A 22,034-nucleotide genomic window follows, 5' to 3' on the forward strand; every position below is an offset into this window, starting at 1 on the left:
GACGGAGAGATTGTGTTCTGGGGTTATAGTCAGCATCTCTCTTCCTCCAAACACGGCGTGTCGAGTTGATGCCAAAGGTCCACATTTTGGTCTCATCTGACCACGTCACCTTCTCCCAAGCCTTCTCTGAATCATTCAGATTTTCATTGTTATGTTTCAGACGGTTCGTTTATGTCCTTCTTCAGCAGGGAAACCTTCAGGTGCTGCAGCATTTGATCCATTATGGTGTGGTGCACATGTGTCAAACTCAAGGCCCGGGGGCCAAATCAGCCCAGTGATGGATTTAATTTCGGCCCGCAGGATAATTTCTAATTACTATTAGATCTGGCCCGCCGGTATATTGCACGCACACCTTCACACAATCCTGAGGATTTCCTCAGCTCAGAGCCTGAACCCAAACATTGATGAACTTACACCCAAGATGAGAGTAAACTAGCATCACAGAGCAGCAAAATAAGTTTCAATGGATATTTTCTTCTGCACTTTTTTCTTGCGACAACAAGGCATGTTCTTTTTTTTTCTTTGAGGCTGTTGGACAAATGTAATCATAAGAAATGAATGCAACTGATTATTTAATGTTTAATGTTGTTTTTATAGGCATTAATTTAAGCTTTACTTATTTCTTCCACTACATATATATTCGCAAGAAGTGACAAACAAATCAAAGAGAGAATACTCAAAGCATTTCATCATATCAAACACTTCTTCTCTATATTCAACATGAGTTCATGATTAAAACTGAACCCTTCTTTTATCAGACTGATCAGGCAATAAGCCCTTTCAAGTGTTTGCTGACTTCCCATATATCCTGCAACTGAAAAAGCCTTTAAGAGGCCCTATTAGAGTACGGTGTGAATCAAACCAATATCTTAAGGGGCATACAGGCGCGCCGTAAGGGGGTGAAAAGTTAGGACGATTCTAAGGGACTGACAGGGGCCCAAACTATTTGAGAACATTAAGAAAAAAATGTTTAAATAACCAATGTGATTATCTTTTCATGGGGCCCAAAATCCCTGGCGGCGCCCCTTATACAAACACAAAAAACAGCAACAAGAATGTAAAGTTTCCTATAAACGTATCAAAAAGTTTACACATCTGCTTTATGTTAAACATAACCCAAAGATTTACATTCAAACTCAAATGTACTTTTTCTCTGAAAGTATTTGTTTCAGTGGCAAAGAAGCATCACTAGATGGCAGCACCACCATGTTCAGTTAAAATCAGCTACCAGTCTTTAAAGGGTCCTATTCTAATAACTTCCAGGGATCATATTTGTAGTTAGTGTCTCTACTGTGACATGTCTCCATGCTTTAATGTTCAAAAAGCTCTTTATTGTTCTCATACTGTCTGTGCTGCAGCACCTCTTTTCACCCTCTGTCTGAAACCAGAGCCCAGTCTGCTCTGATTGGTCCCAAGTTGACGCCTCAGTTTTGCATCTGATAGTTCTGTTTCCTCCTCTTTTTGCATTGACACATCTTTTTGAATGCATCTTTTGCATTCACGATGTCTCCCTGCATGTCACCTTGAAAAACAACAAACACTCCCTGTCAGAAGTAACAAACTGGTCTTAAACAACAACATAGAAACATTAAACATCTACTGTGTGTGGGCGCAGCGAAACCCGAGTGCACTGGAAGATCTTTGTCTGATGCAAATGAAGTGTAAAATGCAGAAAGAGAAGCACATCTTTCCATATACAGGATAATGAAATGAGTGAATAACTCATATTTAATACAGCTGATACAGCAGATGTAAGGATGGAAAAAGGGTTTGCTTATTATGCTTCCTCGTACAGTCGATATTGAAAGTAAGCAAGTATCTCTATTCGCAAGAAGTGACAAACAAATCACTTCTCCTTCCTGGCAACCAGTGTGACTGCCCTCAACACTGGCAAATAAATAATCCGTATTTGCACCATGCACACATGAGGAGGCTGATAACTGCATCCTACTGCACCTAGGAGATGTGTGAAGGAAGGCTATAGCAAGGTGTCAATACGCACAGTTGACACGGATGTGGTAGAACTGGCAGTCACAGCAGCCCAATCCCTCAACATCACTGCTGTTGGTTGCATTCGGAGCTGGGAACAGTTTTCGGCATTTAGCAGCTCATGAGATGGCGAGATCACTAGGTCCAGATCGATGCATAGCCTTACCAATGTTCCATGCATTTACTGGATGTGAAACTCACTTTCATAATATCAAACACTTCTTCTCTCTATTCAACTTAAGCTCATGATTAAAACTGAACCCCTGGTGACTAAACAAACTAAAACGACCTGTCAGAAGTGAGCAAACTGGTAGTGTGACATTCGTTATCATGTGACTACATCAAACAAAGCCTCAGTGCACTCAGAGGTGGAAGAAGTACTCAGATTATTCAGTAAAAGCAGAAACAAAGTCTGTAAACATTCTTTAGTAAAAGTACTAAATTCAATATTGTACTGTACTGTAATATCTGATCATCACTTGAATGTTGCACTTGGTAAAGGTGTGGTTTATTTGAATCACCTTATAAACTACTGGATAGCTTAATTAATATATAATATATTTATAAATTGATTGAAATTGTTCATTTATAAGCTAAATGTTTAAAGAAGCTGTAAATGACGTAACGAAGTTGCCTTAATTAAAATGAATAACGCAATTAATTTCATAGTGGAATTAGATGGATAAATACTTTATTTCATGTTATTTTATAATCGTTAAATATGGCATGATTTAATACAGTTTGTTATACATGTTAAACCGATATGCGTATGTGTTTCTTGTGCCTAGGAACTAATGTTTGTTCATGTGCTGGTACTGCGTGTTTTGCTGTTACATTGTACAACTCAACGTGGGTTGACGTCTTTTTTGAAGCTCTGCTGAAGTCTGTGATAAAGTTTTAATTTGACAAGAAGTCTGTGACAAAGTTATGCAGAAAAGGAACTAAATGAATCTCCTTTCACGACAAGCGACCAACGAGGTATTTGTTTTATGTTTTCATTTTCTTATTTTCATTCATATGTGTAGCACAATATGCTAATATGTTTGGCTATGTATACGTGTCATTTCGGTGTTGTAGTTCTCACGGCGTAACGGAATAGGGGAGGCTACAGGATGAAAACTCCCAAGAAATAAAGGCCCGTTTTAAAGAACCGACCTGTGTCTGTGTCGTGAAAAGAGCTACAGTGAGAACTCGTTGGCCACTTGTCGTGAAAGGAGATTAATTCAGTTCCTTTTCTGCATAACTTTGTCACAGACTGAATCTGTAAAATAAATATAGTGGAGTAAAAAGAACATCATTTTCCTGCAAAAGTATGAAGCAGGATTTTATTTGTTACAAGTACTTCAATTAATTACATGAGTACTTGAGTAAATGCACTTTGTTACATTTCACCGCTGAGTGCACTGAAATATGTGAGTATGATTCAAAAAGAGTGCACGAGCAGGGATGAAATTCAGAAACACAGAACATACAGAATTTGGATCAAATGGGCTTTCATCAGACTGATCAGGCAACAAGCCCTTTCAAGTGTTTGCTGACTTCACATATATCCTGCAACTGAAAAAGTAATTAAAGGTCTATTAGAGTACGGTGTGAATCAAACCAGTATCTTAAGCTGCATATACAAACACAAAAACATCTAGAGACAGCAACAACAATGTCAACTTTTCTATAAATTTATCAACAAGTGTACACATCTGCTTTATGTCAAACATAACCCAATGATTTACATTCAAACTCAGATTTACTTTTTCCCTGAAAGTATTTGTTTCAGTGGCAAAGAAGCATCACTAGATGGCAGCACCACCATGTTCAGTTAAAATCAGCGACCAGTCTTTAAAGGGTCCTATTCTTATAACTTCCAGGCTTCATATTTGTAGTTAGTGTCTCTACTGTGACATGTCTCCATGCTTTAATGTTCAAAAAGCTCTTTATTGTTCTCATACTGCCTGTGCTGCAGCACCTCTTTTCACCCTCTGTCTGAAACCAGAGCCCAGTCTGCTCTGATTGGTTAGCTGGTCGGCTCTGATGCCCCTTAGTCTATCAAATCTAAGATGTTGGAGCGCAAGCCAATAGAAGCGTGAGTGTTACATTGTGATGTCATTATGTTATGGTAGTTAACAAAGGAGTCCAACAGAGGTGTTTCATGCAGAGTGTGTGGAAGAGAAACTCCGTCTGGAGGGAACACAGGGATTTTAGCCTTTGCAGACCATTTACATGTACAAAAACCTATATAACACTCTACAGGAAAGCAAAAACCCCAAATATCATAATAGGGCCTCTTAAATAAAAAATGTTGTTAATTAATGTTTGTGTCAAAGTCTTTTACCACCTTTACCTCTGACAGGCCAGACTGTTTCTTTCACAGCAAACAACGACAGAAGGCGTGCTGTGGTCCGCAGAATAATTTCCCATATTTTAAAGGGAAGAATAGGAAAAGTGCAGCAGGTATATTCACAGCCACCTGTCATCAGACGGGCTTATTGAGCGCTATAGGGGCACCTTTATAGCTTATAATTAAAACATTTCCCCCAGAGCATTAATGTAATACTGTGCAAACAAAACCAAATACATGCATTCTTGTACTCTGGAGGGGACATTGATAGAGGATTACTGGAAAAGTACACAGTAAAAGTACTTAGTAGTAGTAGTTTTAAGTAGTACTGAGTCCAAAAGGATCAATCTCAGGAAGAACTAATGGCCACAAAAAATAATTCCTTCATCAAACTTAGCAGAAGTGGCTTGATTTTGTTCTCAGCAGGGGACTTTCTCAAAAAATACACAGTAAAAGTACTTCAATGTATTGTTAGTAGTAGGTTAACTAATACAAAGTCAAACAGTATCTATTTTATTAAGAACTAATGCTAACATTTTATTTTTATCATTCATCAAAAATAGCAGAAAAACATGTCATGTACTTTGGAGGGGACTATGACAGAGGATTACTCAGAAAGTATACCGTAAAAGTACTTCATTTTATTTCTGGTAGCAGTCAAACTAATACCGAGTCCAACAGTGCCAGTTGTATTAAGAACTTGTGCTAACAAATATTTGTATCACTCATCAAATGTAGCAGGAAAAAAAAGAGGGCTGATTTGAAAAAACAAACGCGAGAGGCGGCTGAGTTGACCGCGGTCCAGAATCGCTGCCTGTAGGCCTATAGTTTAAATCACCTAACAATGTTGTCCATTTTAGACATAGGCTTATTATATTTACAGCCCTTATAACATTCGTTTCCGGGCTCAATGTGTGTCTGGGCCGTTTTCATTGTGATCACTAAATTCACCTTGTTTATAATAGCCTATTATTGCCGTTCCTTCAGCCGGATACTGTAGTTCTTCAAAGTGTATTTTAGGTATTTTAGCATAGGAGTGGGTTTGTTTTGAAATCGTTGTTTTGAGTTTCGACCCGCCCCTCGCTCCACTGACCATTAGACCATTTAGTAGGGTAAAAAGCTTGTTTAATAAATAAACAACAAATGGTCCGTAGATACACGGATTGAGAAGATATTTCGATCGTATGACAGATCATAGTTCATAAAATGCCCTATAAAGTCGAAACACAAGTTCTTAAAGTCTGGATAACATTGACCCTGCATCAAAAATAAATACACTCTTTAATATACCGAAGACATGTTATTAGGGAAGACAGGAGGGATTGTGATTGGTTGTTCTCGTCACCTGACAGGCGGTGCACACTGCTGCATTCCAAAACTTAAAAGTATACTTTTTACCATGGATGTATAATAAGATATGTATAGCTAAGGATACCTTCGTAAGTGGCGTCTATGCGTAATTTTTTCCTCAGAAGAAGTGCTCTCCGGCAGCATTTCTCTCCTCATATATGAACTTGTTATGTCTAGCCAAAACACTGTGTCATAAGTTAACCTTACATTACATTTGTTAGACGCTTTTATCCAAAGCGACTTACATACATTCAGTACTGTGGACAATCCCCTCAGGAGCAATTTGGGGTGAAGTGTCTTGCCCAGGGACACAACGACATGCTGACCGCAGTGGGACTCGAACTTGCTACCCCCTGATTCGAAGTCCAGCACTCTACCCACTTAGCTACACCTAACCAAGGTGTGGCTTTCTGTTCAAACCAGGAAGAGTGAGTGTTTACAGTCGCTATAAATGCGATTACAATTCTGAATTTAAATCAAAGACACCAACGACTTCAATCTACTATTTGGATAACTATTATTACCGTTTGCTTACTTCAGTTTGAGGAGTCTTTACAAAACAGGTAGGCTAACATTCACGTAGAATTGTTCATCAAGAGTTACTGTGTTATTTTAGTTTTTGCGTTTTACTCGTACTATAGCTTTAGGCTGCTTAACATTACATTCAGATAGAACCGTGTCAAATGGGTTAATAGGTTTGGGAGGATTACCATGGGGTTAGATTTGTCTCAATAATATTTGTGTTAACATAAAAATAAGTTGTTGTAAATGTGTGATTTGTAAAAGTAAAACATCTTCCACAAATACATTCAAAAGACTTGAAAACTCACAAAAGAATGTGCAAATGTAAAACGGATCTGCAAATATTTTCACAAATAAAATGAACATGTTTTATTTAATGAAACATCTGTCTGTGTTACTCAAACATTTTGGGATACTTTCCAATATCTGTGAAATTGTTGTTCAATACATTCAATACAAAATACGAGGGATCAACTTTTGTTTTTATGAAACAATAACTTCAAAGTTACATTTAAAACATGCATTTTAGAATATTAACATTGAAATCATGCAAAAAAAATTGAAAATTATTTAAATTGTCCTTATTTCATAAAAAAGTGCCGTTTCTTATTTATTTAAAAATAGTTTTTTGTTTAATCTCCATCTCACATCTCAGATTATATGTATTTATTTTCAAATAATTGTTTCTTCCACATTTGAATTTAACTACGTTTCTGTACACAGATTTGTGGCTGTTTGTGGCATGATGGCAGTTTGTGGCACGATGGAAGATGGTCCAGTTGCCTTTAAAGTAAGTACCACTACTTGATGGAAAAAAGAGGGCATTTATTAATTAGTTAAATGTTGTAAAATTAACCTTACTCTTAAAATTGTAAAATTGCACATTTGTATTGCAACATTTAAATGCAATATTAGATAAGCTATGTATTCTACCAATTAGCTCATAGCCAATATTTTTTATTTAACCTTTATAATAAGAGCAAGTTTAAATATTGCTATTATTATATTATTTGTTTTTTTTTATTGATTAGATGCTCTTAGTTGATATAGTGTATTTCATAGTGTTTTCAAAAAGGTCCACATTCTGTCATATTGTTATAATGAGTAGAGGTTTTGCTTATTATATTTTATTTATTACTGTTAGCAATGCATTTTTTCCCCCTTGTAACAGAAACCTATGGTGGAGGACAGTCCGGAGAGCAAGTAAGACGTTTTATTTTCTGTGAAGGGGGGTGGGGGTTAAAACAACAATGGCAGACAACACCTTACTTTGGTACGCAGTTTTTCCTGTTCTCTTGTTTCAGTCAATCTTGTAACTAATGTTGAATATTAACTACGTCACATGTAAAGCAACTTCAACATGCTTCCAACTTCACAATTAAAAGCAAAATGCGTCTATAAAAGAAAATGGCAGAACCTATTTACAACCTTAATTTAAAATGACTTCTACACCTTTTCATTAAGAGACCATCAAGTGTCTTTGAGAGTTTGGAGTGAAGAATGTGGTTCAAAGAATATTTGCAATTTTGCTGTGCACATATAAGACCTGAACCACAAAACTAACTGCGTCATGAACTCCTTCAAGAGGAGAGACAAGAGGCACTGGATTGAACACTGACGAGAGACAAGAAGAAGCTGGATAAAGATGGGAACTGTGGATAACAGGAAGAGCAACAGGATCAACATTGGCTGAGTCATTTGGAGGATACAAAGCTGTGTTATGAATAATAATTTAAAAAAAAATGTAACTTCATTACTGGATTTTTAAAACATATTTTGGAATTAAGTAAGAGCAACCTGCTTGTTTACTCTTCATAATGATGTTATTAATTGTACATTGTCAATAGTATGGCATGGTCAATCTTATTTATTTTTTAGGAATCACAGCATCTCATAATTTCTGTTTGTGTGGTTTTGGTAGCAGCCACATTCAGGCGTATCATGGATTATAAAGTAGTAAAACTAGAAGGACTGCAGGTAGTGGATTCACACCATGATGATTAAGTGGCTTGTCATGTTTGTCATTTTCTAATGTTGATAACAAAGAAATCAAGTGGCCAAAATGAGTTTCACCTTTAGGGTGGATGGCTCATCTTTATAGATCACGTAGTATATCTGCAGTTCCTTCGTATTGAATCGAAACAAGAATATTGTGACAGCGTCTAGAAGAGTTTTGAGTAAAGAATGTCGTTCAAAGAAAGTCCATTTCCAGATGTTGCCAATCACCTGGACCACAAAACCTCCTCTGTGTCATGGAGACCTGGAAAGATGGAAGACTACACAGAGCAGGTAACAAATGGACTGATTTAATATGTTCTAGTCTTTACGACAACTCAAATGACAGTTTAAACACGTCAGCACTCGCCCATTCCAACACAGTCACCATTACCCTTGACACCAGGAGCAATTTGGGGTTCAGTATCTTGCCTGAGGAAAAAATTCAACATGTTGACCAGAGGGGGCGGAGATTAAACTACCAACCCTTCGATTGATAAAAGACCACTGAGCCACAGACGTCCCAACATCTTCTAAACAAAGAGGAACAAAGGCGTAGCAAACATTGGCTGTGTGTCTCCTGGAGAATGAATCAGAGATGTGTGGAGGGATATATGAGCCATGACTTTAACCAACTCAAAGTCCTGGTGAAAAAAAAGACGGACAAGGTGTCAAGATGGCTGATGGTTCGTGTACATCGGTACTGAAAAACAGAATTCAGGACACACAGGCATTGAGCCTCATGGCTGTTGAACATGTACCGAAGCTGCAGCTGAATCAAGAGTCACTTAGGATCACAATCATGTAAAGAAATGTGGAAGAAATGGACTGGAGTTCTCTGATTAACTTGCAGCCACTAATTGGGAAACATTTTTTGTCTTCTCTTCCATTCAGGCCAGCAGGTCTGCTGTTCGGGGAAAAAGGAAGAAAAGGTGAGATAAGATAGAACTAAAGAGAAATGGTTGTGTAGTTGATTAGACTACACTCTTTTTGCCTCACATTTAATAAAAACTGTGAACTTTTGTTCGGCATGTGTTGCAGGTCCAGATTACCTGAAAGGGGTTTTAGATTGTGTGTCCGAAGATAAAAGGCACAAGACATTTGAATTAAAGAAACCAGCTGGCGCCAGATGGAAGATGGGACCCCTGGAAGAAACCATTTACAGTGGGGAGCCTAAGGTAGTGAATGGGTGGGGGGAATTCTATCTTCCTAAGAAAGTAAGAATGCTGGTTGTAGGTGTAGTGGAGGGGACCTCCTGCCCATCGGACCAGCTCGTTCTAATGATCTGTGAGGAGAAAGAGCTGTATGCCTACGATGGAGAGGAGCTACATTTGGTGGCTTCAAGCATGAAGCAGCTAAATGAAGAGGGAATAAGCTATCCAGGATCCAAGACATACTACGAAGGGGAGGCCTTCAAAGACATGGTGAGAAGTTATGGTAAAATAGCTGGGAACAAACAGCTTTGTGTACCTGATAGTCGATAACCTGTGGGCACTGACAACAGTTTTTTTTATATTTTCTTTTGTGTGTAGACCGAGAAGGACTGGGAAAAAGTGTGGAAAGGACCTACGGGGAAGAGGCTGGATCAAGAACATCTTAAACTGGTGACAGAAGACAAGGACACATTTATGAAATGTCTCAAAGCCACAGCTGCAATAAAGGGTGAGTATATATTTCTCGGCTTCAGGGCAAAGATGAAGGTCATGCATTTAGTGTCACTATCATGTTTGTTCTGTATTGAGTGATCTCATTTGCTCATTTGTTTCTCTCTCTCTCTCTCCCTTCCTCTTTTTTTCTCACAGCCCGTCCCTCCCAGAAGCCCGTGACAAGCCCCTAGGTCCTTGTCAGTCGGTGACGTCACTTGTGCCCAAAAATACTTGTGTGTGTGTTATTAGGAAAGGGATAACATGTCTTTCTGAAAATGTCAATGTTTTAATGACTGTGCAATGATAATGTATATATTCTACTTTAAATCTGTCCATGACAGGGTGGACATATTTTGGATGTGCTCCTACATTGTCTGCTTGTAGTTGTTGGGGAAATATTTTCCTGTGCCTATAACTTTGACCCAGTTTATCAGTTTGTACTGCCCTCGCTGAGCACAGGCCTGCAACCTTGGGCTGCTTTGCTCTCAGTGTTTTGTCTCATTATTCCTGCCTGTTGGCATAAGCTGATGGAGTGCTCCTCCTGTTTTATCTTGTTATGCACAATGTTGATTATTCTCTCAGAGCCAGCTAAATAAATGGGTTTGGGGTAGAGATCTTCAGAGTTGGTTTGGCAACCGCTGTGTCACCTCGTGGCACACGGCATGTCTTGTGAAATCTCCGGCCGAATTTCCAAATAAACCATCAGTGTTTGCCATCAAAGTTCCTGCTCTCCCTGTGTCTCTCTGAGTCCTTTCTCCATTGCTTCAGAAGTTTCCATCACAGTAGTTAATTAATAAAAAGTATAGGACCTTGGGAAGCATGCATTTCTAACAGCCTGAGATCTGCATAATACAATTGATGTGAAAGGGAAAATCTTGATTCTAAAATGTACCATGGGGCCAGATTATAATTTTCATGAAACCCCCTTTTCATGCTAAACGAAAAGGGGGTTTGTTTAGCATGACTCGTTTTATGGAGGCAGTGAGAATTATTAATTTGGGGGACACTCTGTCCTCTGCAGACATTGGTGAAAACAGTAATCTGTTTATATCTCAAATTAATGACTTCCTTCTCAAGGAGAGGGTGCCTTAGGGACAGGAAGGAACATCATCTTCCCTGGCTAAATCTACAATGCAGGAATTTAATAAAATCTAGAGACCAACTATTAAAGCAGAGCTTGAAATCCGGACGATCCACTGATAGACAGAAATTATTCACTCATGCTCGTAATAAAGTACTCAAACATTAAGACAGGCCAAAGCAAACTTTTTCATCAATATAATTGAAGGTGCGAAAGGTAACAGTAAAAATGTTTGGCAAATCTTAGATAAACTATTAGGTAAACATACCAAACAGGAAAATAATGCTCTAGAATAAAAAATCAATGATGCCCCGATAAAAGACCCTGCAGTGTTGGCCAGCTCTCTAAATTAGTATTTTATAAATAGTGCTTTGGACATCACAAAGCTCTTCCCGCCATCTGAGGTCTCCCCTAGCCCGACTGTGGATACAAACCTCGTTTTTGACCTGGAGGAAATCACAGAGGTTGAGGTCAAAAATATAACCTCAGGGTTAAGAGGTTATAAGGCTAGGGATGCAGATGATTTAGACACCAACTTCATAAAGACACATATCGACGGTCTAATGAAACCAATTACTATGCTAGTGAATCAATCTATCAGCACGAGGGAAGTGCCATCATCCTGGAAGGTGGCCACGGTGACAATAATGTCCAACTACAGACCAATCAGCATCCTCCCCTGTGTCTCTAAGATAGCTGAGAAATGCATGTCAAAACTAATTACCAAACATTCAGACAAAGGTTTCGCTCCACTCCACCCAATGCAGTTTGGTTTTCATGCTCACAGCTAACTGTGTCTTTGTGGAAAAGGTTAAATATATGTTGGACCCGAGCCCATATGTAGGTGCTGTCTTCCTTAATCTCAGGAAGGCTTTTGACTCTGTTGACCACCAAATGTTCCTTACAAAGCTGACTCATTTAAATTTTTCAGCAGATTCAATACAGTGGGTTAAATCTTACTTATCAAACAGAAAACAGTGTGTTTTGGTCAACGGTGCCAAATCCCCCTACCTTGTGAACCCTATTGGGGTTCCACAAGGTTCCATTCTTGGACCATTACTGTTTTCTCTGTACATTAATGACTTGCCTAATGTATGTCCTGAGTTGAATGTGCAAATGTATGCCGATGATGCGGTCATCTTTATACACGGGGAAAAAGACTGAAATAATCACATCCCTCAAATCATTTGGTCAAGGTTCAACACTGGCTGAACAACATTTGCTTACAGTTAAATGCAAAAAAAACAGTATGCATGATGATCAGTAAATGACCAGTCAAAATCGAAGGATCCAATGTGTTTTTAAACGGAGCAGAAATAGAACTAGTCTCAGTTCAAGTATCTTGGAGTCATACTGGACTCGAACTTAACTTTTAAGAAACATATTAAGAAAGTATCCAATACCGTTAAATTCAACTTGCAAAATGTGTCAGTGCTGCAAAGTCATACCTCCACTGTATGATTCTATCCCACATTGAATACTGTTTTACAAACTGGTTGTTTGCTTGTGCCACAAACCTGAAACCCATAGAACAGCAAAGAGAGCTATCAAGGTGTTTGACAGAAAGCCAAATTCATACCACCACTGTACCATCCTTGAAAAACACAATTTCTTGAGTTTTGACAATTTTAAGTCTTTTAAAAGTATGTGTTTTTTTATAAATGTTTCCATGGACTGCCCCCCCCCCCCCCCCTTCCCCTCCCTTAGGGAATTCATCCACAAAAAACACTAAAAAAGCTAAATCTGGCACTGTTACGCTCGACACATTTGAATGTTTAAAGTGTTCATTATTGTGCATTGTCCCTGCCAAATGAACGATTAAATAAATAAATAAACACTTGAAATAACTAAAGGACAAGTTAAAAAAGAAAGTAGAAAGAAAGTGAGGTCATAGAAAATTATTTCTGCTAAAAAGTTAGCAATGATTGAGAGTCAGAAACATTTCAGATGTGTGTATCTCACACTGCACTGTAACTTTAATTAATGTACCTTTGTTATTCATGTTTTATTATCTTTGCTTTTAAATGAGTGTTTTTAAATGCCTTTTTATAATATGTTTCTTAATGCTCTTAATGGCTTTCATTTTTGTAAAGCACTTAGAATTGCCTTGTGTTGCAAGGTGCTATATAAATAAACTTGCCTTCCCTTGCCTTGCCCCGCCTTTACATAATGCAACCGTTTAGTAAGTAGTTCAAAACACGAGGCAGGGCTTCATTCATTTATTTCCATTCATTCACTCCTGACCTACAATGGTAAGTAGCTGCTTTTAACTGCTTTCCTTTGCTAATATTTGAAATACTTCAGATTAAATTCTACATTGCTAATTTACTTTCTGTTGTCAGTGAAATTTGTAAATGTTATAATCATGGTTTAATGTGTTGTGTGTTATTTCTCCCTAGGCGTATAGAGCGCAGAATAAGTGAGTCAGCTGATTACCTGAACCATACACGAATACTGACATCTCATTTAAAATGTGTGATAACAATTTAATACTGACTATATATTATTATAGAGAAGACCGTTTTTTGGAGGGGAAAAAGGATTTCAGAACAAATGCTTGGCTGATTATCAAAAAAATGATAGAGCTGAATGGCTCCAGTGCAAATCCAACTACACAGTTAGTAGATGAGGTATGTATGATGTGGCTTTTATGAACTTTTGAAATTATGTGTTTTTTGGACATAATGCATCTTTCATAGAGCTTTACAGTTACACACATTGAAAATGGCATCTCTTTTTCGACAGATTCTTCACAGCATCTTTTTTTTGGGAAGGATCAGCACACCACCAATTTCACCGAACAGGATTGTGAATGAAGAGGAGATCTACGGTGCGTTGAAGCTCTGCTACCCTCTGCCTTTTGAACTTTGTTCCTCTCAACTACCCAGGAGGAGTCCATTCTCATGTGTGCTCGACATGGTAAGATTACAGTTTGTCAATTCTTCTATTTATATAGTTGCTTTTCCCCCTAAAATCATACTGAAATATAAGAGTTGTATGCACATATTCAAACATGAAGTATGACATAGTTAATTACCAGCTTGATAACATTTCTAAATTATTTTCAGATTGTTTTCCTGAAAGGACCAGAGAACGAAAATGAAATAAAACAGGAGCTTCAAGAGATCATCAGAGAACTCGACCTTGATAAGAGGGATCCTCTGGTCTCCTCCACCATCTGCGTCTCTCAGAAGAACCCAAACTCAGCCAGGTACTACGGGGTCTCCATGTCCACTTCTAGCAAGGTTCCTAAGAAAATCATGGTTGCTGCGTCTTGTCTTCCTGGTAGCTGGGACAGTTATGTTGCTGGTGCAGTGATGACATTCAATCAAAATACGAGCAAGAAGCCATATTTTGATGGAACCATCAAACTGCCTCAGCATGTAACGTGCCAGGCATATAGCCTCCACGGGGAAGGAGCACAAATGGATCCTTGCAAATCATGTGTGGAGTTGTTTGGTTTGGGAGGAGACGACACAAAGAGGTTTCTCTATGGCAACTGTGCTGAGGTTGAAAGTGTGAGCAACTTGTTTAAAAATGATACAGGAGTTAAGGAGCAAGCACGACCAACATCTGAGCTGTGCACACCTGAAAACAGGAGAAGGGCGGAGGAAAGTGTCAGGGATGATCTCAGGAATTTGCTGAAACCATTTAAATTCCCATGTGACGATTTTCACTTCTACATCCCCTCAGAGTAAATGAAGGGGGGAAATATTGGACATTAAAGATTGATAAGTCTATTTAGCATGGTCTTATAATATTTAGTGAAATGACAGATATCTTGTGATATTATTCACAAATACTTAACCTTCAAACAAATCATCTCATTTTAATCCTCTTATGAAATTGCTGTTCTTCAAATCAAATATATCATTGTTTTATCTTTGCTACTTGTTATGTGTAACAGTAAATATATAAATGCAAATGTTTGTCAACTGTCTGAATGAAGCATGCAGGCAATGATGTATTGATCATGTTGTTAACAATAAATTCTAATAACGTAAACTAAGTTTCATACATTGTTTTGTTTTTTTCTCCTGCCACTTCAAGTGATTCTTTGCTAGAGAATAATAAGTTATCCAACATCATCTCATCTATCCTTATTGTTATCTATGGTCAAGGTCAAAATCCTACTAGACATAAAGTTGGAAACACAGAGTTTTTTTTGTTGTTTTTTAAAAGTCTGACCATGCATTGGCTCTTAAAGTCATTGACAACATATTTGAAGATATCTCAAGACTTGAGATTCTCATTATGTAAAAAATGTGTTCAGCTTGCCAGTCTCAAACAACACAAATGTTGCAAGCCCTAAACTTCCTCTTTTAACTGGTTGCATGCCTGGACAGTTTCCAAATAACTGAAGGGACATTTCTAATGTGGGACAGAAGAAAGCTAATCTAATACAGTTCAAAAGTAAAGACCATCAATTGTCATCCTGATACATGTTTCTTCATTAAAGGTTCAAAATATACTTTGATAACAATATCTGATTAATTTGGGGGTAAAACGACGGAAACCTGCTTAGTGCAAGTATGCAGTTTGACCAACTATTAAAGGACAGTCCTCCGATTTAGCCTAGACAATCTTATTACCTTAAAAGGTATATCTGAAGTTATTGTGTTTGAATCCAGACAAACACATCAAAACCAATCTTCAAAATCTAATTTATACGGACATGAAAAAAAAAAAAAAAAAACAGAGAGAGAAAAAAAAAAGTCAGGATAACGGGTTAGTATCTCGTGCGCACGAGATACTTTCTCGTGCGCACGAGATACTAACCCGTTATCCTGACTTTATTTTGGGGATAAAGTTACCGGTGCGCCAAGGAGGAAGTGAAGCGCACAGGACACAACCATTTCATTGCAGACTGTTATGTTTACGTGGGGAAATGACAGTGCATTATTTGAGATATATTTCGTACTCAGACTTCACTTTCAGGACATTTCGGCCAGGGGTGTGTGGTCAGTCCGCCACTGGCTCTGTGTGTGTGTTCTGAGTGTTTCTTTCACTATAAAAAAGCTGCGGGGGAAGCAGGTACTCTGCGAGTCACGGACATTAATTCATACAAACTCTCCTGTTTTCCGGTGCTTAAACAAATAGCTCTACACCCCTGGCCGAAATGTCCATAAAATTAAGTCTGACTTCAAAATATAGTCTATCTCAAATAATGCATTCTCTGTCATTTCCCCGCGTAAACATAACAGTCTGCACTGAAATGGTTGTCTAATGTGTGTTCCACTGCCTCCTTGGTGCATCGGTAACTTTGTCAAAAAAAATAAAGTCAGGAATCCGTTTTCCTGACTTTATTTTTTTTCTCTCTCCATTTTTTTTTTTTCCATGTCCCTTTAGGGGCTCCGTACATTCAAACTCTTGTGAGACTTTTTTCTGCTGAGGAGAAAAACTCAAAGTGATCGATATTTCTCTGTAGATTCATAAGCATTACACAAAGTCATTTGATCCAATATGTTTATGGGATTATACTTTAAAGATTTTTACACAAATTAGATACCTTTCCACTTTATATGAAACATGACCTTATTGTTATCACAACGTTTTGACAGGTTGTTGACTAAAAGTTATAAGCACACTTATCACTATCACATTGAAAATAAGAATTAGGACATTTCAACCCAAATCATCAATTCTAGTCAAAGTTAAGGTACTGTTTTCAGTTTGTGAGGCTGTGCGTGTCATCATAACAAAGTGTGCTTCATGGAACATACTATTCACATGCTACAAGGAACTATCACAGAAGTGGTTTCGAGCATTTGCACGTCTGTCTGTGAACAGGTTTTGTCCTCTCACGTGGAACATTTACAAAAAGGGAAGATTAAAACGTACCTGACAACAGATATAACAAATCAGTATTATATTAGGTATCCCTCACAGTGACTCCTCTCACATGGAACATTTACAGAAAGGGAAGAGGAAACGTGAGGGACACAATATAAAGGGGAAGTCCCCACAACCGAGCGACCACACTTCAGAGGTACACTGATCTCCGACCTTGTCAGGCAAGGTATTGAACATTCAATAAATGAAGAACACAAAATTACTACATATAAAACACAGAATGTGTGTTATTATACTAAATGATTTACAAATAAACCCCACTGCATATTTACAACTGTTACACATATACACAACGGAGCCGTAATGTTTTCATTAATTGTAAAGCAATTGTGTTGAAACGTGCTTTATAAATAAAGAGTAAGATAAGTGGTTAAAACACGCTGGTTTAGCAGATGTAAGAATGAAAAAAGCACAGTGTGTTACAACGTGAGTGAAAACAAATCTGATCATCAGACCGCTAAACCAAAAGCATCTGGTCTCCCGCGCCTTCTGTGTCTCTCAGAACATGAACAACCAAAACTCAGTCTGTAGGTACTACGACATTTAAACTTTTCACGGGGGGGAAAGTGACCATGCCTCCTTGCAAATCATGTCAGAATTTGTTTGGTTTGAAACCTAAACCGTTTCCCTATGGCAACTGTGCTGAGGTTGAAAGTGTGAGCAACTTGTTTAAAAATGATACAGAAGTTAGGGAGCAAGCACGACCAAATCCTGAGAAGTTCACAGATGACATCAGAGAGACGGCTGTAGAGAGGGTCAGGGCAGATCTCAGGGAATGTTTGCCCGACCCACAGTTGTAGAATTGATTTGATTGAGTTGATGATAAAAAAGAAAAAATATTGAATATATTGATAGGTATAATTGTTATACTCCTTTTTCATTAAGTGACCAGACAGATCTCTTTTGATATTAGTCGCAAGAACTTAAACTTACAAATGATCTCACTTTAATCCTCTGTGTTATGAAACATGAACTTATTGTTATCACAAAGTTTTGACAGGTTATTGACTAAAAGTTATAAGCACATTATCACATTGCAAATAAGAATTAGGAAACTTCAACCCTAATAGTATAGTCAAAGTTTGGTCACGTTTTGTTTTGGTGATAGCTAAACCATACTTTCTCATTTTAATTTAGTATTTGCTCATTAAAGGTATTCAGTATGAAGTCGTAAACATATCTGCTGGTTAAGCTGACTGTGTTACAGAATGGTGAAAATGGAAACCAGAGGTAAATCAAGATAAAACATAAATAAAAATGATTAGACAAAAATGTTTGGAGATATATTCAGACTTTTCTCTCTTTGGTTTAACAGTAGAGCTTGTGCACAGTCAGCTCTGTAAGTATTATCAAAAAGTCCAAGAGAGCAGCACATGCCATGCCCCATTGGAGAAGGCCAGACTTTGATTGTTGTGTGAACTCTGTGACATTGAGAATGACGTTCACTTTATGAAATTTTTCAAAATCTTTCGGCTGGATCACTATGAAAAAGTTTGGCTTTAGAGAATCTTTTTGTACCTGATTCTATCTGCAAATCTTCGGAAATCCAGAAATTGACATTATTATTCAGATGTTCATTGTCAAATTTCAGACGGGCCGTTCATGTTCTTCTTGAGCAGGGGGCCTTCAGGCGCTGCAGGATTTGATCCATGATGGTGTAGTGTGTAACCAATAGTTTTCTTGGTGACTGTGGTCCCAGCTGCCTCGAGATCATTAACAAGTTCCTCCCGTGTAGTTCTTGGCTGATCCCTCACCTTTTTCATGATCATCAATACCCCACAGGGCGAGATATTGTGTGGAGCCCCAGACCGAGGGCGACTGATGCTCATTTTGTCTCTCTTCTATCGCAGCAACAGTTGTCTCCTTCTCACCAAGCTGCTTTCTGGTGGTCCTTTATCCAATTCCAGCCATGTGCATTCATCAGAGGGTCTAAGGACCTCAGGGGAAATCTTGTCCCTGAGGTCCTTAGACCGCTCTTTGTTCTTGCCCATGGTGGAAAGGTTGGATTCTGATTGATTGATTCTGTGGACAGGTGTCTTTTATACAGGTAACTAGTTTACATTATGAGTACTTTCCTAAAGGAAGAGGACTTATGTAAGCGATCTGTGGGAGCCTGAATTCGTGTTGGTTGCAAGGGGGATCTCTTATATGATGCACATTTCTCAATATTCTTTTTGATTTCCGTCTCATGAGTAAAATAAAGCTACCATTGAAATGATAGACTGTTCATTTCTTTGTAACTGGGTAAACTTGGGATCAAATACTTATTTCCTGTTTGTTGTGTGAACTCGGTGAAATTTAGAATGACGTTCACTTTTTCACATGTTTTTATGGACTTATGAGCCACATTTAATTTAAATGAACTGTTAAATTATTTCGGCTGGATCACTATGAAGAAGTTTGGCTTTAGGAAATCTTTTTGTTCCTGATTCTATCTGCAAATCTTCGGAAAGAGGGCACTTTTTTTGTTTCAAAGGGCCAAGCAAAAAATAAAGTGTGTTATTTTAATGAATGATGTTTGACCACTGCAACAGTATTTCTGATGTCTCGTAATCGACAATGGTGTATTACACAACACGTTCTTCAATTCAGTGGGCCTCAGTTGATGCCTCTGTTCCGCATCTGATCTGAATCTATTTTTACCGGATTTTATCACGAAAGCTTCGGAGAGCGGGCCCTAGTTGACGCCTCAGTTTTGCATCTGATTTGATGTCCCCTCCTCCATTTACATTATCTCTTTGCATTGCATATTTTGCATTCATAAAATCTCCCTGCCCGTCACCTTGAGAAACAACAACACTCCCTGTCAGATGTAACAAACTGGTCGTGAATAGCAACGCAATGCAAATGAATTGTAAAAGGCAGAAAGAGAAGCATGTGTTTCCATACATACTGAAATGAGTGGATAACTCATATTTAATACAGCAGATGTAAGAATGGAAAAAGTGTTTGCTTATTATGCTTCATCTATATGTACAGTCGATATTGAAAGTAAGTAAGTATCTACAGTGAAGGAAACACATATTTGATCCCTTGAAGATTTGCCCACTTACAAATAAATGAACGGTCTATAATTGTAATGGTATGTTTATTTTGACAGTGAGAGTAAGAAAATCTAAAAGAAAATCCATAAATTGACATTATATAAAATATAAAAATGTATTTGCATTTAACTGTGGGAAATAAGTATTTGATCCCTTTGCAACACATGTCTTAGTACTTGGTGGAGAAACCCTTGTTGGACAGCAGAGGTCAGACTCTTCTTGTAGTTGGTCTCCAGGTCTGTGAACATTTCAGGAAGAATGTTGGTCCACTCCTCTCGGAAGGTCCTCTCCAAATCCCTCAGGTTTTGAGGCTGATGCTGGGCCTCTCGAAGCTTCAGCTCCCTCCACAGATTTTCTATGGGATTAAGGTCTGGAGACTGGCTAGGCCCTCCATCACCTAACTGCTCTTCTTCTTTAGCCTCTCCTGTGTTGCCTTTGCCGTATGTTCAGGGTCATTGTCGGGCTGCAAGACCCATCCATGACCCAGTCCTGGCTGAGGGAAGGAGGCTATCGGCCAAAATCTTATGGTACATGGCCCCGTCCATCCTCTCCTCGATGCAGGGAAGTGGTCCTGTCCCCTTAGCAGAGAAACACCTCCAAAGCCTAATGTTTCCACCTCCATGCCTGACGGTGAGATTGTGTTCTGGGGTTATAGTCAGCATCCTCTTCCTCCAAACACGGCGTGACGAGTTGATGCCAAAGGTCCACATTTTGGTCTCATCTGACCACGTCACCTTCTCCCAAGCCTTCTCTGAATCCTTCAGATGTTCATTGGCACATTTAAGACGGGCCGTTCATGTTCTTCTCCAGCAGGGAAACCTTCAGGCGCTGCAGGATTTGATCCATTATGGTGTAGTGTGTAACCAACAGTTTTCTTGGTGACTGTGGTCCCAGCTGCCTCGAGACCATTAACAAGTTCCTCCCGTGTAGTTCTTGGCTGATCCCTCACCTTTCTCATGATCATCAATACCCCACAGGGCGAGATATTGTGTGGAGCCCCAGACCGAGGGCGACTGATGCTCATTTGTGTTTCTTCTATTTCCGAATAATCGCACGGTTTGCACCAACATTCTCCTTCTCACCAAGCTGCTTTCTGGTGGTCTTGTAGCCACTCCCAGCCTTCTGCAGGTCTACAATCTCGTCCCTGAGGTCCTTAGACAGCTCTTTAGTTTTGAAGTTGGAATCTGATTGATTGATTCTGTGGACAGGTGTCTTTTATACAGGTAACAAGTTGATATCAGGAGTACTTTCTTAAGTCAAGTTTTATTATGGCTAAACCTCACTTTCTCATCACTCTCTGATTTTAATGATAATTTGCTCATTAAATGACTATGCAGTAGGAAGTCTAATATTAGAAAAATAGGGAGTTACAGAAAGGAAAATCATGTAAATAATTATTTATTCAGTTGTTTGTCAGGGCACTTGCCGTATACGTCTTCTTTATGTTAACACAGATTTGTGAGAGCCGATGAATTGTATGTTGACATTTAAACTTTATCACAATAAGCTAAAACGTTACCATTCATTAAAACAATGACAAGAGTTGTTTGTCCTGAATGTGCTGTTTATGAGTCTGGAAGATCTTCTGAGGTAGCATTTATTAAGGTGGGGATGATAATTGCACAATGCAATTATAACACAGCTTTTGTCTGTGTGAGAACTCAGTGTGAAAACCCTTCTTATTTCCTGTTCTCTTCTTGGCTCTGATTTGTTTTGTCTCTCTTCAACTTAATTCTAAGCAATGAGATACAAAACTGGAATGACTGCTTACTAAGTTTATCGGGAATGCATGATACAAATCAACACAATAGCCTCTCCTAACAACAGCGTCAAGTTGGTTTTGATACACCTTCAGATTTGTGTTAAAAAAAAACTCCCTGCACCTCACCTCCCCAAATAACAAACACTCCCTGCTAAACAATAACGCTGGTATTTGTTCAGTTTGTGAGACTGTGTGTCATCATAACAACTTGTGCTTCATGGTACATACTATTCACATGATGTACAAGGAGTTTTTTTCCACGTTACGTTTTTTCCAACATTAAGGTCAAGTTTGGAGATCGATGAGGACAAAAGAGATGGGCCATGTTAGTTGATTCAACAGTTTTGTTTGCGATACCCCGGTGTGCTTTTCTTTTGGCTTTGGCACTTCTTTAATATAATCATTTTACTGCAGGTCTAACGCAACTCTTACTTTTTTTTAAATCAAGGCAGAAGAT

General features: G+C 38.4%; 2 protein-coding genes across 5 annotated transcripts; both read left to right on the plus strand.

The window, feature by feature from the left end:
- The first annotated feature begins 6,109 nt into the window (after positions 1-6,109).
- On the plus strand, positions 6,110-10,557 carry LOC307021780 (uncharacterized protein). 2 transcript variants are annotated; one of them, XM_079654208.1, is made up of 7 exons: positions 6,110-6,237; positions 6,920-6,986; positions 7,368-7,399; positions 9,086-9,123; positions 9,233-9,615; positions 9,724-9,853; positions 9,994-10,557. In XM_079654208.1, the coding sequence occupies exons 2-7, from the start codon at positions 6,939-6,941 to the stop codon at positions 10,026-10,028; spliced, it is 666 nt and encodes a 221-aa protein (XP_079510334.1). In that variant the 5' UTR covers positions 6,110-6,237; positions 6,920-6,938; the 3' UTR covers positions 10,029-10,557. The 2 variants fall into 2 exon arrangements, with proteins under 2 accessions (XP_079510334.1, XP_079510335.1); XM_079654209.1 differs by lacking the exons at positions 6,110-6,237; positions 6,920-6,986; positions 7,368-7,399 and adding an exon at positions 8,222-8,485.
- Positions 10,558-13,107: 2,550 nt separating this feature from the next.
- On the plus strand, positions 13,108-14,923 carry LOC307023179 (uncharacterized protein). 3 transcript variants are annotated; one of them, XM_079656284.1, is made up of 5 exons: positions 13,137-13,170; positions 13,318-13,337; positions 13,431-13,548; positions 13,664-13,837; positions 13,987-14,923. In XM_079656284.1, exons 1-5 carry the CDS (start codon positions 13,168-13,170, stop codon positions 14,614-14,616), a joined length of 945 nt encoding a protein of 314 aa, XP_079512410.1. In that variant the 5' UTR covers positions 13,137-13,167; the 3' UTR covers positions 14,617-14,923. The 3 variants fall into 3 exon arrangements, with proteins under 3 accessions (XP_079512409.1, XP_079512410.1, XP_079512408.1); XM_079656283.1 differs by having other exon boundaries at positions 13,108-13,170; positions 13,318-13,548; XM_079656282.1 differs by lacking the exon at positions 13,137-13,170 and having other exon boundaries at positions 13,266-13,548.
- Positions 14,924-22,034: the final 7,111 nt, after the last annotated feature.

This window comes from Notothenia rossii, assembly GCF_949606895.1.
Source record: "Notothenia rossii genome assembly, chromosome: 10".
In the NCBI taxonomy this organism is placed as follows: Eukaryota; Metazoa; Chordata; class Actinopteri; order Perciformes; family Nototheniidae; genus Notothenia; species Notothenia rossii.